The 17,759-nt window shown below is 40.7% G+C and overlaps 1 protein-coding gene across 1 annotated transcript in view; it reads right to left on the bottom strand.

Annotated features, from left to right (window-relative positions):
• Window positions 1-541: 541 nt before the first annotated feature.
• The window catches only part of LOC145977765 (uncharacterized), a 36,477-nt gene continuing 19,259 nt past the window's right edge, over window positions 542-17,759 (bottom strand). The window contains exon 3 of the mRNA XM_083110038.1: window positions 542-3,614. Within this exon, the coding sequence (XP_082966164.1) occupies window positions 2,261-3,614 (1,354 nt within the window). The 3' untranslated portion in view covers window positions 542-2,260. The remainder of the gene's footprint in view (window positions 3,615-17,759) is intronic.

Raw genomic sequence — 17,759 nt, 5'->3', positions numbered from 1 at the left:
AATTCAGTGGTGAAGTCAGATTTATGAAAACTTTAATGATAAGGAAGTTATGGCATATGAAAGTTACACAATGTGTTCAATATGCTGTCCCTCTTGTGCTATGCACATGTTGAGACAGTTCTTCCATGCTCTGTAGACACGGAGCAATCTCTCAGGTGTGATTTGTGCACAGGCATCCAGTATCCATTGCTCCAAGTGACCCACATCCCGAATTTTCTGGCATACACGATTGACTTCACATGACCCCACAGGAAAAACTCGAAGACAACTTCAGTTAGCCAACTTAATGTATAGGGTGTGTGTTACTGCCTTTATGTTTCCGTACCGCAACTGTAATTGTTGCAAACTTACCTCAAGTTCTCCAAAAATTAACTTTTTCCACAATTTTCTTATCTTCCTCTTCTATTTCTTCTACAAATTGAGCGTGATGGATCCCAAATGTACCTTGCTAGAATCTGTGTTCCATAAGCTTTCCAACGAGGTATAATTTATGATTCTGGGATAATTAGTAGTGGGGCACAAAGGTCACCAACATGAAGCTCTGCGATTTCCTTCAAATTTTGGCCGGGGTCTGGTTGATACTGTAACTGGCATTATTTCTAAATCTGAGGGTGCAGGACAAAAACCAAGTTCAGATTAGTCTTCAGCAGCTCGAAAACTAAAAGGAACACCTTCTTTCACGCAAAAAAAAAAATCCAAAATTAAATTTAGTTGACCAGCGTTATGCCATTGCGTAGGTAATACACAGACTCGCATACCACAAAAACAAATTAGTAACTAGTGTCTCTTGGACATAAGATTATTTCAGTAAAGGGTGTCCCAAAAGTAATGCATGATTTCAATTTACAAAATGATCCTTTATTTATACATGAATTGGCAGAGTTGTAACATACTTTGAAAGAGTAAACACTCCAATTAAATATGGAAAATAATATATGGCAAATGTCCTCCACGTCTCATACGACACTCGCGCAATCTTTTGACAAAATTTGCAATCACATTTTCGCAAACTTGTGGCTCAATTGTTGCGATAACACATCAGATTTCTTCTTTAAGTTTGTGAATGGTTGGTATGTGTTTGCTGTAAACCTTAGATTTTACAAATCCGCAGAGATAAAAGTCACATGGTGTAAGATCGCATGACCTTGGTGGCCAATTGTGATCACTGTTGCGTGAAATCAGCCTCCCATGAAATTTTTGCTGTAACAACTCAACGGTTTCGTGTGCCGCATGACACGTGCCGCTATCCTGCTGGAAGAACATCTCATCAAAGCCAAAATCCATGGCTTCCACCTGAGGCCACAAAAATGCTGTATCATCTCGCGATAATGGCAGTTACTGCACTTCTGGACTTGTTTCGAAGAAGTGCTGCCCAATAATTCCACGACAAAAAAGTGCACACCACACAGGCAGTCGTTGGGCATAAATCTGCTTTTCTTCAATAACACGAAGGTTTTCCGTGCCCCAAATGCAACAGTTCTGCTTGTTTACATACCCATCCAGATGAAAATGCACCTCGTCACTGGAGATGATTTTCTTAGCAAAATCACCATCCACTTGCAGATTATCCAGGACCCAATCGACGAATGCCCGTTGCTGCACCTGGTCTTGCGGCTTAAGCTGTTGAGTCATCTGAATCTTGTATGGGTGCATACGCAATCTTTCAGCATAATCCGCTGCATGGTGCTCCTCAAAATGTCTAACTCAAGAGACCTGCGGCGAATTGACGTTTTCGAACACGCAGCAACACTAGCGCCAGTATGAGGACAGCCACATCTTTTGTCGTCCATCACCGAACCTGTTTGTTCAAACTTTTGAACAGCTTTTTTCACAGTTGTTCCGTTTGTCACGTTATCCCGGCCAAACATACCTCGTAATTTGCGCACCATTTCAGCACAACACTCTTTGTATTTGTAATATGTTTTTACGATAGTTATGCAATCCTGCATGATGTATTTCTCCATCACAACTAACTCACTACTAATCAAAATGTGCTTACTACATGTGCATCAGACAGCATTGCCAACCCAATGGAAAAATCATGGCGCACAATCATGCATCACTTTTGGGACACCCTTTAGTTTCAAAATATGACTTCATGAACCTTTAAAACCCTTTAACTGACACTGCAAGTGAAATAGGTTAGCCCTAATTAGTAAAAAGCCAAAAAAGCAAAAGTTTACAGTTTTCTTCCCAAAAAAGCCAGCTTTCTATTGGAAAAAAAAAAGTCAGATTAAAAAAACCGGCTATTTTTGCTACTCTAATAATTACTCACTGAGCATGCAAAGGTTTTCTCTCCAGTATGAATTAATAAATGTCTTTCAAGATAATCCTTCCGTGGAAATGACTTGTTACACGTTGAACACAGATAGGGTTTCTCTCCAGTATAAATTTTTAAATGTTCTCTAAGACCTTCCTTCCTTGCAAATGATTTGTTACATGTTGAACATACATGGGGCTTCTCTCCAGTATGAATTATTGAATGTTTTTCAAGACCACCCTTCTGTGTAAATGATTTGTTACACGTTGAACACAGGTAGGGTTTCTCTCCAGTATGACTTATTAAATGTTTCCTAAGATCTGACTTCAGTGTAAATGCATTATTACACACTGAGCATTCAAAGGGTTTCTTTCTAGTATGAATTATTAAATGCTCTCTAAGATTTTCCTTTCGTGCAAATGATTTGTTACATGTTGAACACACATGGGGCCTCTCTCCAGTATGAATTATTAAATGTTTTTCAAGACCAACCTTCCGTGCAAATGATTTGTTACACGTTGAACACAGGTAGGGCTTCTCTCCAGCATGAATTATTAAATGTTTCCCAAGATTTTCCTTTCGTGCAAATGATTTGTTACATGTTGAACACACATGGGGCTTCTTACCAGTATGAATTATTAAATGTTTCCCAAGATATTCCTTTCGTGTAAATGATTTGTTACATGTTGAACACACATGGGGCTTCTCTACAGTATGAACTCTTAAATGTTTTTTAAGATTTTCCTTTCGTACAAATGATTTCTTACATGTTGAACACACATGGGGCTTCTCTCCAGTATGGATTAATAAATGATTTCTAAGATAATCCTTCAGTGCAAATGATTTGTTACACGTTGAACACACATGGGGCCTCTCTCCTGTATGAATTATTAAATGTTTCGTAAGACTTGACTTCACTGTAAACGCATTATTACACACTGAACAAACAAAGGGTTTCTCTCCAGTATGAGTTCTGGAATGTTTTTGAAGATCTTCCTTGCTTCCAACACTATGAGTCTTCCAATGGTTTCTAATACTTTGTTTCAATGCTAGAGGTTTGCTACAGGTTGAACACAAAAAAGACTTTTCACCACTATGACCTTCTGTATATTCCACGAGACATTTTATATCCTTAAATGATTCCTTGCACATTGAGCACTCAAACGATTTTGTTCTACTATGATTTTGCAAGTGAACTGCAAGTTCACATTTATCATTAAACAAATTAATTCCATCATTCCAAGTGGCAAAACCTTCAGAGTTTGAAGGTTGTCTAGATTCTCCTTCCCTTGTACATTCTAGAGTCGTTCCACTATTCTTAGTCGCAGAGCAGAATGCTGTCTCTAGTGTTGAGCTGCAAGAAAGAAATCCTATTAGAAGTGATTTTGGTCTGAAGTTTTGAGTTGAAACATAAGTCTTTCTAAGATATGAATGTATATGATTGTTTGAATAATTTCATTGAAGAGCACATTGAATCAATGTAACAGTAATATCCTGGAATGAAATGTACCAGGGTGGCCATTCTAGGATCTTGATAAAATTAAAGCAACATTCCTGGCCAACTTTCCAAAAAATAATTGGTATAAGCAGATGCTTTCTCTATTTCAGCCATATGCATTAGCCCCTCAGACCACCCACCCACAAAAATATATTAACAATATAAAGGGTCTGTGTGATTCCAATGTACCAAAATTTTATATCAATTCAATTAAACAGTGTGTTTGCGTGTGTGTGTGTATATACCTAGTCTTACCATAAATACTGTCACAAAGTTTTAAGTAAATTGACACAAAATGCTGAGAGATATTTTAATATCCTAATAACATTACTGAAATGGATGCATGACAAATCAAAATCACAAATCAATATTCAAAATGGCCACACTTAGAACGCACACATTCCGTAAGTCTTTGTGGCCACGCATCAATTGAATTACGCAACACATCGACTGGAAAATGAGAAACTGGCTTCAGAAGAGACTGCTTTAAACTTTCAATATTAGGATGTCTCTTCTTGCAAGCCATCTCCTGAAGCTTGGACCACAATTTGTAGTCCAAAGGGTATAGGTCCGGACTTGCAGAAGGCCAATCCGAAGTGGAAATTAAGTCATACAGTCTCCCACTGACTGTGATGTAGCCTACGAGTAGTAATCAGATTTTTGCAAGCTCTGAATTTGGCACAAAGCCACCAGCAATCGTGTGAGGTGTGCAGACTGGATATCGTGAGTGATAGTATGGTCAGACGATGGGGCAGACAATTCAAGGAAGGCCAATCGAATGTGCACAACCCCATACAGCTGAGTACACACGGGCCCTTTGCATCACTTCAGGTGAGAGATCTTGGAACACTTCCTGTACAGCCCTTGCCTTGCATGTACCGACTTTCATATCTTTGAGGTTTCTGGCAGGACAAGGATTTGACAGCTACACTGCGGTAGAGATAGTTCCAGTCTTTGCTGTCAGACACATATGCCATGGGCATACAAAATTTAGTGCCATGCTAGGACAAATGCCAGAACAACGGTGGTGATTATGCCGAAAATTGGTGAAGACTCACTGTTACTAATGCAATAAATTACAACTGATAGTCTTGTTTTATTTATGCCTAATCGGTAGGAACCTTAATATTTTGTTATTTTTTCAAATAGGTGTATTTCTTTATTTTTTATTTTTTATTATTTGGTGTTATTTTTCCCAAACATTTTCATTTTAGCGCATTTTCTGGCAAATATCTGAAATTATACCTACATGGTGTTTTTAAACTACCGTATTCTCGCGTCTATGAGCCGCACTTTTTTCCCCCGAAAAGTGGACCAAAAATTGGGGTGCGGCTTATACACTTGAATGATAAGAAAAGCATGTGCGGCTTATACACGCGAATGAAAGAAAGTGCAGCTACTGCTAGGATACTAAAATACGTATGTTGATTTGTTATCTTTATCACATAACGGATTCATTAACAGCAAATCCAACAACAATGCATCTGTAGCAGGCTTTGAAACAATATGATATCTTATCTTTAAATATTTTTTTGCAACAATATGATAATATCTTATCTTTGAACACGAATCATCCTTACTGTCGTATTGATCTGGAAACCATTCAGTAAAGTGAAGTTGTTAAAGAAGGTTGTGGGCCTGAGGTCAAGCTTGGTACTATCAAAGGGAGGATGTCCGGCAGAAGAATCAGATACGATGCTCATTTTAAACTTCAAGTGATAGGATATGCTGAAGGAAACGGCAACAGATCTGCAGCGCGATATTACGATGTGGACGAGTCTAACATTCATCGATGGAGAAATCAGAAGGAACAACTTGCTGCAACAAGTGGCAAGAGAAAGACATTTCGTGGAAAAGGAGCCAAATTTCCTCAGGTAGAAGAAGAAGTTTTGGCCTTTGTAAATGAGAGAAGAAGTGCTGGCTATGCTGTAACCGTAGACATGATACGTTTTCAAGCTCGTGAAGTAGCTTCAAAGTTAGACATCATTCGTCAAGCTTTCCGAGCTAGTGCAGGATGGTGTTCACGTTTTATGCGTAGGAAAAGTTTATCGCTTCGCCGTAGGACAACAATTGCGCAACATTTCCCTGCAGACTTTGATCAGAAAATTGTTAAATTTCACAAATACGTGATTCGAATGCGAAAGTCCAATGATTATAGCTTGCCTCAGATTGGCAACGTGGACGAAACACCTATTTACTGGGACATGCCTATGTCCAGCACAGTTGCACCGAGAGGCTCGCACACCGTATCGATCAAGACCACGGGTGGAGAGAAACAACGATGCACTGTAATGTTGGGTGTTCTTGCGGATGGAAAGAAACTGCCACCATATGTTGTGCTGAAGCGTAAGAATGTGCCAAAGGAGGCATTTCCGCCAGGTATTATCATACGTGCCCAGCAGAAAGGATGGATGGATGGAAGAACAACTGGTATTGGACTGGATAGACAAAGTGTGGAATAGAAGGTCTGGTGCATTGCTGAAGCCAAAGAGTTTGCTGGTGTGGGACAGCTTTCGTGGTCACCTAACAGACAGAATACAGACAAAATTGCAAAAGTTGAAAACGGGTGTAGCTGTGATTCCTGGGGGTCTAACGTCTGTACTGCAGCCCCTAGACGTTTCTGTAATTCGCTCATTTAAAGCTGCGTTCCGGCGTCTGTATAATGACTGGATTAGTGCAGGAAACCACGAGCTTACAGCAACAGGAAAGATCAAACGTCCGACTGTCAAGCAAGTGTGTGAATGGATTCTGGCAGCATGGGAAAGTGTAAAGTCGGAGACAATTGTGAAGGGTTTTCTGAAGTGCGGCATATCCAATGCCCTAGATGGTATCCAGGATGAAATGTTGTGGGATGATGATGCTAGTGATGAAGATGACAATACCTCTTGTGCAGAAAATATTTCAACGAGTAGCAGCAACGGCAGTGAATAAGGGCTTTGAAGACTCAAACTGAATGATACGGTATTAATATGTAGATCCTTGCGCTAAAATAAAGGTTAAAATACCGGGTGTCCGAGAAGTCTTTGTATGAAAACAAAAATTAACTGTATCCGCTATATACAACATAGACATGAAAAAAAGGTACCAAAATGTTCGGAAACTATTTAAGTTTATTTTGTTTCAGGTTTCTGTAACGTTGCGGTAGTGTAGCAGTGCCAGTGTCCAGCAAACCGGAAATGTACACAAATCAGGAAAAAGCTGAGTGTGTCCTGTGGTTTCACGAGACCAGGTCACAAAAAACAGTGCAGAGACAGTTTCAATCATCATACGGAAAGGTGCCGCCTGATGGTAGGAGCATTAAGTCGTGGTATGACAAATTCAAGACCACAGGATCTGTTGCTGACGGACCGAGAAGTGGCCGACCATCAACCTCAGACGAAAGGGTGGAAGATGTCAGAGTGGCTTTTGTGTGCAGTCCGAAGAAATCTGTGCGTACGGCCTCACATGAATTACAGATGCCAAAAAGTTCTGTTCATGATGTGTTACACAAACGTTTACTGTTTCGTGCGTACAAAGTGCAAATCCTGCAGGCTTTGTTGCCCAATGAAGGCAAACGTCGGTATAACTTTGCGGTGAAAATGTTATCACGCATTGACGCTGATAATAGCTATCTGGAACATGTTGCTTTTTCAGACGAGGCGATCTTTCATGTCAGTGGTTTAGTGAATAGACACAACGTGCGTATCTGGGGTAAAGAGCCCCCTCATGAGGTGAGGGAGTCGACCATGGGCAGCCCGAAGGTGAATGTTTGGTGCGCGCTGCTGCATGACAGAATAATCGGACCATTCTTTTTCTGTGAGGACACCGTAACATCTGGAGTGTATCTCGATATGTTGCAATTGTTTGCTGTTCCTCAATTGCTAGAATATCACCCAGATATTATCTTTCAACAAGACGGTGCACCGCCACATTGGAGTCTGGACGTTCGTTCCTACTTTGATCAGACATTTCCTGGAAAATGGATTGGTCGAGATGGACCGACAGCGTGGCCTGCACGATCTCCAGACGTTTTTTTTCTATGGGGTTATGTGAAAGACAATGTCTACAGAACTCCTGTATCCGATCTTGCAACTCTGCGACAGCGGATAACCCAAGTCATCACATCAATCCCTCCTGTGATGTTGGCTAATGCATGGCGAGAAGTTGAATTTCGACTAGATGTACTCCGTTCTACCAAGGGTGCTCACGTGGAGATTTATTGATTTCTTTCCTATTGCCAATAAAACTTGAATAGTTTCCGAACATTTTGGTACCATGTTTTCATGTCTATGTTGCATATAACGGATACAGTTAATTTTTGTTTTCATACAAAGACTTCTCTGACACCCGGTACTTTTAAAATACTTACTTGAAATTGGCTACCTATGCAAAAAAAAAAAAAAAAAAAAAAAAAAAAGTCAATCGTGCGGCTTATACACGAGGTGCGGATTATACACGAGAAATTTTATTTTCCTGAAATCTAAGGTCAAAAAAGGGGGTGCGGCTTATACACGCGTGCGGCTAATAGATGCGAGAATACGGTACTGTTTCAAATTGTAAGTCACATGGCCTACGCCTCTTCGTGACAGTTTGATATCTTGGAAGTTATTTTGGGAAAGTTATTTTCCATATCCCCTTTTTAATTTTAAGGTAAAGGTTTTAGATAATGGAATTTTCCCTGTATATACTGAAGGGTGCATAATGACCATAAGTGGCGACACACCCAAAAAATTTTAATCAATCAATCTCATGTGACAGATACTGATATATTATGGCACCAAAAATTGGCATTATCTATTTTTATTTTTGTTAATGTTATGTTTCCAAAAATTCGCGATTTTCTTTTAGAATATTTTTCTGTCAAATATACCGAAAGTTAATACTCCATTGCGCTTTTAAACTATTATTTTAAATTGTAGGGCACAAGGTCTACCTATTTTTGTGACAGTTTGATATGTTGAAACAGATTTTTGAGGAAACAAAAGTAAAGTGCTCTCCTGCACTTTGCCAAGAAGGTGTATAGGGGTGTGGAGTTAGGGGCCCGTAATTTCTTGATCACGGCTGAAGGTGGGGGTGATGTGATCAGCACCATGCTCCTGACTACCTTTATCCCTCTAGTTTCCTCCAGGTACCCACCTGATATGATGCTGGGTGGGCGCCGGAGCAGTTTGAATAGGTGGAAAAGATCCCGGTTTAGTATGGCGGATATGTGCAAAATCGTACATATTAGTGATAAAAGCATAAAACTTGGAACGTAATTTAATATCCATCTTAATATCATTTTAAAGATTGGAGGCATTTAAAATACCCTGTTGGTCAGTAATGGCGGACGTTTTCAAAATGGCGGCCGATTTATTAGTATATATTTTGACACAAGCGGTGTAAATGAACTTTTATTGGTCCTGTTTGAAGATTTATCTTTGTTATTGGTCAAAGGGAAGGAAAACTTTCCAATAATGCCTACAAAAGCATTCTAAATGCCTATTAGAGATGAAACATACCTTGATTGCCTATGTTTAAGGGGCGCGTTTTTCAAGATTGTTTATAATATGTTGCTGTTCAAACATCTTCAGTTTTGAATTCCGAAGTGTAATCGTTAATTTTTAGCACTTTGGTTACTAATTATTATATTTCAATGATGTGGATATATGGGTTGTATAAATTCCAGGGGCAAAAACACAAACTCACACTGAACCATTTATAGTCGGGCCAATATGTGCAGATATTTTGCTGAATTGTGCATTTTTGTGATAAAAGCATGGAAATTGGTCAATAAATTAGTAACATCATATCAAACGTTTATTTTGATGGTTGGTGGCACTGTCATACCACATAAGGGGGTGGGGGGTGAGGGAGAATTTTCAAAATGGCCATCATAGGGATCCTCAATACATCATATGGGCAACATTTTGATACTATCATCACTTCTCTTGTCTTGTCAACACAGAAAATAGTTCAGGAGACTCTGATACCCTATGATTTGCCTGCGTCATACGACAGTTATATTTGCATACTTGAAATTTTAACAATAAATAAAAGTGTTATTTTACGCCACTTCCATTGAGATTGCTTCAGCAAAGGACCCTATACAAAAATAATAAGCAATATGAAACCTGCAGATTCTTGTCTTGATGTCAACGATCACCAAATCTAACGCCTGGTGAGCTCTATAGTAATAGCATTAATTACATCTGCTTTGAATCATGTTGAAATCAAAGTCATTATATTTTTTTGTTTTATTTTTCGGCGAGAAAATGACTACACACTTTGTGTACAATATACACTTTACAGACTTCTAATATACATACGAGGGTGGTTTGAAAAGTTCTCGGAATCACCACCAGATGTCAGTGCTAGGACAATGAGGTTCCCACATAGTAATAGGCCATCCTTTATTAATAAACACGTGGCGCATCAGTGTTCTGGGTAGAGATCTGTGGTGCGGATGTCACTTTGTAGTTGTTCCCATGCAGTGCTTTGTGAAGATGGAAAAAAATCGAGATTCAAGCGGTGAATAAGTACTTCGTAAAGAAAGGTATGAAAGCAAAGGAAATTCATGCCGATTTTCTGAACACACTGGGGGACTCTGCTCCTTCATATTCAACTGTTGCAAAGTGGACAAACGAGTTTAAATTTGGTCGGGACAGCTTAGAAGATGATCCACGTAGTGGTCGCCCAAAATGTGCTACTACCCCAGAAATTATTGAAAAAGTGCATAAATTGGTCATGGAGGATCGCCGACTGAAAGTGCGTGAAATTACTGAAGCTATAGGAATGTAATCCGAATGGGCGTATCACATTTTAACAGTTGAATTGGATATGAGAAAATTAACACAGGACCATAAACGCATCAGATTGGACATTTCCGAACAATGTTTGACTCGTTTTAAGAGAAACCAAACAGATTTTTTGCGCCGGTTTGTGACGACAGATGAAACGTGGGTCCACTACTATACCCCAGAGACAAAACAACAGTCAAAGTAGTGGAAACATGTTGATTCACCACCACCAAAGAAATCAAAGGCAATACGGTCGGCCGGAAAGGTAATGGCGTCAGTGTTTTGGGATGCGAAAGGGATCCTGTTGATCGATTATCTTCCCACTGGTCAAACAATTATGGGACAATACTACGCTAATCTCCTCGACCAACTAAAGCATAAGATACGGGAAAAGAGGCCAGGTTTGGCAAGAAAGAAAATCATCTTGCATCAGGACAATGCGCGCCCTCACACAAGTGTCGTTGCCATGGCAAAAATTCATGAACTTGTTGCCACATCCGCCTTATTCGCCTGATTTGGCTCCCTCAGACTTCTATCTTTTCCCCAAACTCAAAAGTTTCCTCGGTGGACGGAGATTCTCTTCAAAGGAAGAACTAATAGCCGAAGTTGACACGTATTTCACAGGCCTGGAGGAATCTAATTTTCGAGATGGGATCAAGGCATTGGAACATCGCTGGACCAAGTGCATTAGTGTACAGGGAGACTACATTGAAAATTAAAATAAAAACCACTGTTGTAAATCGTTTCTTTCTATTCCATTCCGAGAACTTTTCAAACCACCCTCGTATTTTCCATTTTCCTGGTTTTCTGTCGAAGGATGAGCTTAATCCACCTATAAACCTAGTAGTCCGGTAATCGAACAAGTGCAGCGTAAGAGATAGACAGCACCTTACAGAAAAGCGGCCCGGCACTCTCGGGAGCAGAACATTAAAAGCGACACAGTCAAAATTCTTGCAAATTGAATTGTTGAAATCTCGCGAATTCTTTTGGAGGGCAGAGTGGAGCAGGTTTCTCCGTAGGCCAAGTTGAAGGGATGGAGGGGAAGATGTGCGAATGTTTCTGGCATAATGTTCTTTTGTTTGTGGTTGCTTTATGAAGGAAATTTGCAGTGCAAGAAACCTAGAGAGGCTCACGAGCAAAACAGTGTGTTAGTTAAGTGGACTGGAGGATTGACGGAGAACCCAGCGCAACTACTTCTACTCTGTCTCAAGAATCTGTGGAGCAAACAAATGAAAACTAGTCTTCTGCGCAAGTAGTGACTTGAGAGGGTTCGACCTACGAACTCGTGAGAGGGGAAGAGATTACAGCTGCATCTAGCAGCAGTAATGAGTACTGCTTAACTCCACCCACTCGCTTTCTTCCCTTGTGTACCGTTATGTGCGGCATTGCTCCCAGACCCCTTAGACGTAGTAAAGGTGGATGGTTACTGGACCAGAAATAGCGTGGGTCGTCGAACAATTCCTCGTTGCAATCAAGGTACCTGAACTGAAGAAACCAAGGAGAATGTGAACCACGAAGATTAATCCAGCAAACATGCATAATTTGTGAAGCATTTCAAATCCTATGTGTCGTCTACGAAAGAACTTAGAAACCTGACACACAAATAGTGGCAAATGCAGCTGTTGCTCAGTCTGCAACAGGCATCCAGGAACTCGGACGGAATAAATGCAGTATCTAATACATAGAACAGTGCCTTTCGATAGTTTACTTAAGAAAATAATCTTCTCCTTTCAGTTGTCCTCCTGCGAGAACAAAATCGTGCAAAAAGGAACAGCTCGACCCCGTAAAACATGATATAAATGATCTCTGTTATGTATATTGCTTGCCAAGTGACGAATGGCCTCCTTTGCCAGTAAATGGATGCAGGTTGGGAGCTAAGTTCAATTTGTTTTCATGTCTACAGGAATTGCTAGAAGAATTTTATTTACCACACTGAAATACGAGTACATATGCTTGCCATACAGATGATGCGGCAGTAATTAACTTTGCATCTGACAAACATCACAGTTCAAGTCAGTTCGACTAGTAGATGTGGTTTCTGACATGTATCGAACCATGAGCCTCGCAACAGCAAAAGAGGAAATACAATTTGAAGTGGTGTAGGCGAGCAAAGGAATGTTCTCCAAAATGTGCTTCAGTTCCTTTGTGTGGATGAGGAAATGAAATAAATTTTTCTCTGAACTTCCTCTTAAGCGATTCGTTGTACGTACCTACCTGCACAGATTAGGGGAAGGCTACTGTGGACCCAAACACTGATTGGGTTTCACCGTGCTCCCAGGAACAGCAGACACACTAATATTCCTGCACGCATAAGATGGTGTTGTCTGCATATTCTAGAAAGGTGCACTCCAAACGATAGACACAGTAGGGATTGACCTTGCCGTCAGTTTTGCTTAGAAGCTTGGATGTGAACGTTTGATAGTGGTAAACAAACTAGCAAAAATTTCGTATCTGGATGCCACGAAAATGGACGAACCTAGAGGTCAGGCAAAGTGCAGTAATATCTCAGCTCTCTATGCCATAAATGGGTGCCACAACACTTTTACCTAGCGTTGCCCACAATATGGGACTTTCGTCTTTCTCATCTCGTTTCGTCTCGAGAAAATGCTGTCTAGTCCTCAAAATAGTCGCTTATCTTATCTAGAACACCTTTGATGGACTGGCACATATGTTCCATTTCTTGGTAATGGCACCACCTGCTGAGAATACTTTCCATGTACAACCTTAGTGACAATGAAGTTCGACCAGTCACAAATATAGGAGTGCGTTGTGAAAGAAGGAGAACACATGCATATGCTGAACATATTTTATTCAGCAGGCTACATGGAACAAAGGAAAACATAAATTTCCGCTGCAACGCAGCAATGTATGGTGTCCACACAAAATAAAACATTTTCGTCGATCTACACGTGACATTGAAGTTCGACCACTTTTATAGGGGATCCTGTTTACCATGGTGTGACGCCGCCCCGTCGGCGAATAACTGTGGCAATGCATCGGGGCATGCTGCGGATGAGTCGTTCAAGGTATTCCACATCGATGCGGTGCCATTCCTCCTGCAGGCAGGCGATAAGAGCAGCCACTGTCGTGGGTCCCCTCTGTTGCACACGTCGCTTAAGAACACGCCACACATTCTCAATGGGCGAGAGGTCGGGACTCGATGGTGGCCATGGCAGAGTTCGCACGTGATGGCGAGTCAACCATTCTCTTGTCAGCCACGCTGTATGAGGCCTGGCATTGTCGTGTTGAAAGATGAGACGCCGCCTGTGGAACAGGTGCCTTCGCACTGTGGGAAGATGCCGCTCCAGTATGCGTGTATAGGCGTGTGCATTCACAATGCCCTCACGGACGTGTAGTGGGCCAAACCCAGATGCCGTCATGCATCCCCATACCATCACTGACGCAGGTTTCTGTACCCGACGTGCATAACATTTTGCTTCATTCTGTTCCTCCTTCCGACAAATGACTGTTTTCCGTATTTTCCCGTACACAACATTGAAAATGGATTCGTCCGTCCACAAAACCCTGTTCCACTGCTGAAATGTCCATCCCCGGTACATTCGTGCCCACCGTAGTCGATTGCCTTTGTTCAACATGGAAAGGAAGGGTTTATGTTTCGCCTTGTACACTCGGTAACAGCATCGCTGTAGGTAACGGCGAATGGTTCTGGTTGACACTTCAATGTGAAAGCGTTCTCAAGTCCACAGTCGTAATTCGGCCACAGAAACATGATTGTTGGTCTGGATATAGCGCCTAAATATCCGTAGGTCACGCACGCTCAGCAGGCGTTTTCGACCGGGGGCCTTACCTGGCTCTGTAGTACCCGTATTTTGGTGGTGTTTGATGATGCAGTGGACGGTTGACTTGGGTAAGTTCAGTTGGCGCCCTATTTCCCGTTCACTGAGTCCATCCTGTTGCAACTCCACCAATCTTCTCCTCACGGTGTTGTCAATAGGTTTGCCCCTGGCCATGGTGATGATGCACTGCGGTTCCTCGGTGCACAGCACGCGCTTATATACGGCGGACTCCCTTATCGTGTCCGTGACGTCATGCTTCCGTCGAATGCGCCACTATCTGGAATTTTCCGTCTGGGTCTGGTGCCTGGTCGAAGTTCAATGTCACGCGTATAGTTCCCCGTTTTCGTTCATTACGTGACCTTGGGTGCAACATGCTGGGATCACGATTCTTGCCTGCTCACACGCCTCCTCTTACACACATGCGTCACTTCTGCGGGTCACCCATTCCACCGCCTATGCCTCTGTGCATTTAATCACGTATTCCTTTCTGGTCGAACTTCATTGTCACCAAGGTTGTAAGAAGGAGCGCTACATCATAGCTCAGTACAATCGGTGGAGACTCAAGGGGAACGTCAATGATGCCCGAAGAGTTAAAAAGGAAGAGAAATTGAACATACTTCCTCTACAAATGATGCTTTGCACTAACATCATCTTGAGTGGCCGACCAGGCTGGCCAGGTATGGGGTCGAGTCCTGAAAAAATCTCCAGAACTACCCACCCTTGTTAAAGATGGTGAATGAAACCCGAAATAGCTAACACTACCACCAGAGAGGGAGGCATGGGTGGAAATTTTAAAGTGCGGCTATGTCGATAAATGTGCAAGTGATTTTCCAGCGCGGACCCGATCCTCAAGACCTTCGAGTTCAGTTGTGAGCTCCATATGCTGACCTTTATGGAGTTTGAGAGCGAGTACCATAAAGTGGACGTTTGAGTGTTCGATTCATTGATGCAACTTGTCCTCCTAATCTTTCAAGCTTCAAAAGAGATCAATTCTATCATTTTCATAATGATTCCCTGCAAACCTTCCGAGTACCCAACTATGCAGATGCGGTGGCTGTGACGAAGGACAAGACACCATTTGAAGATGTCAATTACGTCAATTTCGTGATGTTACTAAGAGCATTTATTGATTGTATTCATATTTTCTCAGGTACTGATTATAAACAATAATTTGAAAATTAAAACAATTTGATTAATGGATACCATTTAATACCATTGTTGATGTGCAAGAGACTCTTTCAAATTCAGTCCTTGTGGATTTGCCCCTGGAATGTATACAACCCATATATCCACATCGTTGAAATATAATAATTAGTAACTAAAGTGCTAATAATTAACGATTACACTTCAGACTTCAAAACTGAAGATGTTTGAACAGCAACATGATCTTATAAACAATATTCAATAATGCACCCCTTAAACATAGGCAATCAAGGTATGTTTCGCCACTAATAGGCATTTAAAATGCTTTTGTAGGCATTATTGGAAAGTTTTCCTTCCCTTTTAACAACAACAACAAAGATAAATCTTCAAACAGGACCAATAAAAGTTCATTTACACCGCTTGTGTCAAAATATATACTAATAAATCGGCCGCCATTTTGAAAACGTCCGCCATTACTGACCAACAGGGTATTTTAAATGCCTCCAATCTTTAAAATGATATTAAGACGGATATTAAACTACATTCCAAGTTTCATGATATTATCACAAAAATGCACAATTCAGCCAAATATCTGCACATATCGGCCAGACTAGTTCTCCCCTGCAGGGGATCGACCCCGGCTGCTCTCTCCCATGGTAGTCAAATGTCCGAACGACTGAGCTCCATTATTTTTCACTCAACAAATGCTGATGGTGTGTACTTAGCTTGATAATTCAAAACACATCTCGCACAACAAATACTGAAGATGTGTCTCCCATGTGACAGCAGATAGCCACTCGATCTCCTGTTAGAACTCTGCCACTTTCCTCTGTGATGCAAATGGTTTTGATAGAAGTTAAAAAAATCGTGGGAAATACATGATTTAATGTGACTGTCGGAATTATTCCATGTATAACAAACATTATAGTTTAGTCTTGAATAAAATGTTGGAAAACTTGCACTCTCTATGTACACAAACATGGCCTAGAAAAGACAAGAATGTTGGATTTCATGGAATTTTTCAATGTTTTAGGACATTTTGTAAAAAAAATCGCTAAAAAAGCTATCAATTCACACTTTATGCCAAATTCGCATTATTTCAATATTTTGAACGGGCGAAAAATATGTCCAGACATCACTGCATATTCATAAACACAACTTCGCAGCAATTACCATTTTTCACGGTTTTCGCGTTTGCGAAAAACCAATGTCCCTACTAATTGGAAATTATTTTGTGGCCACCCCTCGTATAAATCAGTAGATGGAAAGTAAAAATTTAGCAGGACTGGCAGAGAAAAGTCAATTCTTGAAGAAAGTGATTTCCTTTTATGATTGAATGATTCGAGAACATATGATATTTAGTATTTTATTTCATAATATTGGACATTAACTTCACTAAGTGAGAGAATCTCTCACGACTTTAAGCAGACAAGACAGAGTGTGGCATTAATTTCATTGCAATACTAGTGTTGCAGTAAATCTGAGGTTGCATGCACTTGCCAAATTTTATAAAGTTCACCAATGCAGATTTATGTTTCACTTTTTCGTGATAATATTCAATATATATCCTGTTTCGTAATTTTCTTCATGATATCTAAGAATAGTGCAATGTCATTGTAAACACATGTTAACTTGTGCGAAACCAGTAATACGTCAGGATGATGAAAGTAAACCTTCGTAACCACTGCTACATTAAATAAGGTGAAGTGAGCCAGAAGAGTAACAAATTCCAGCAGCTCTTCTTGTTTATGCATGCGATGTTTGTTGGATGTTGCAGTCCGAAGACATCCAACAAAATCAATTCCATACGAGTGCCATGCATACAATATCTGTCGCATGTTGTAGTGAGATACTTTGTCGGGTGGCGATATTAGACAAAAATCATATGTACCAATGGAGCCTATTTGTTTCCATGTTCCTTTGGTTGAAAAAATGATAATTCAATGCATTCCACGTAATATTTAGAGGCTTAATACATTTTTCTGCCCCTCCGGAAATTTCTCTCTCTCTCTCCTCCTGTCATCACTGCTTTCTGGCGCTGTGGTTGTGTTGTGCATAAAAGGGGCCTAAAAGTTGTCATGTATACAAACTGTCGCGTACACAAACTGCATTGTTGTTGTTTGAGGTAGAGCATCATAGATGGCAGCATGCAAAAAGAACAACGCTTATATTTGATGATGCATAAAGCAGTTTAGAAAGTGGGCTAGAGATGGCAGCACTCAAGAAAATGGCTACCATTGTAAAAAGAAAAAAAGGAAAGCGCTGATTTGGTGAAATAATGATTGTAGATATTAATACGGCAT

This window comes from Lepisma saccharinum, chromosome 23 (assembly GCF_977018435.1).
Source record: "Lepisma saccharinum chromosome 23, izLepSacc3.1, whole genome shotgun sequence".
Classification (NCBI taxonomy): domain Eukaryota; kingdom Metazoa; phylum Arthropoda; class Insecta; order Zygentoma; family Lepismatidae; genus Lepisma; species Lepisma saccharinum.
The sequence above is the reverse complement of the archived record's forward strand: the minus strand, read 5'-3'. Positions and strand labels throughout refer to the sequence as shown.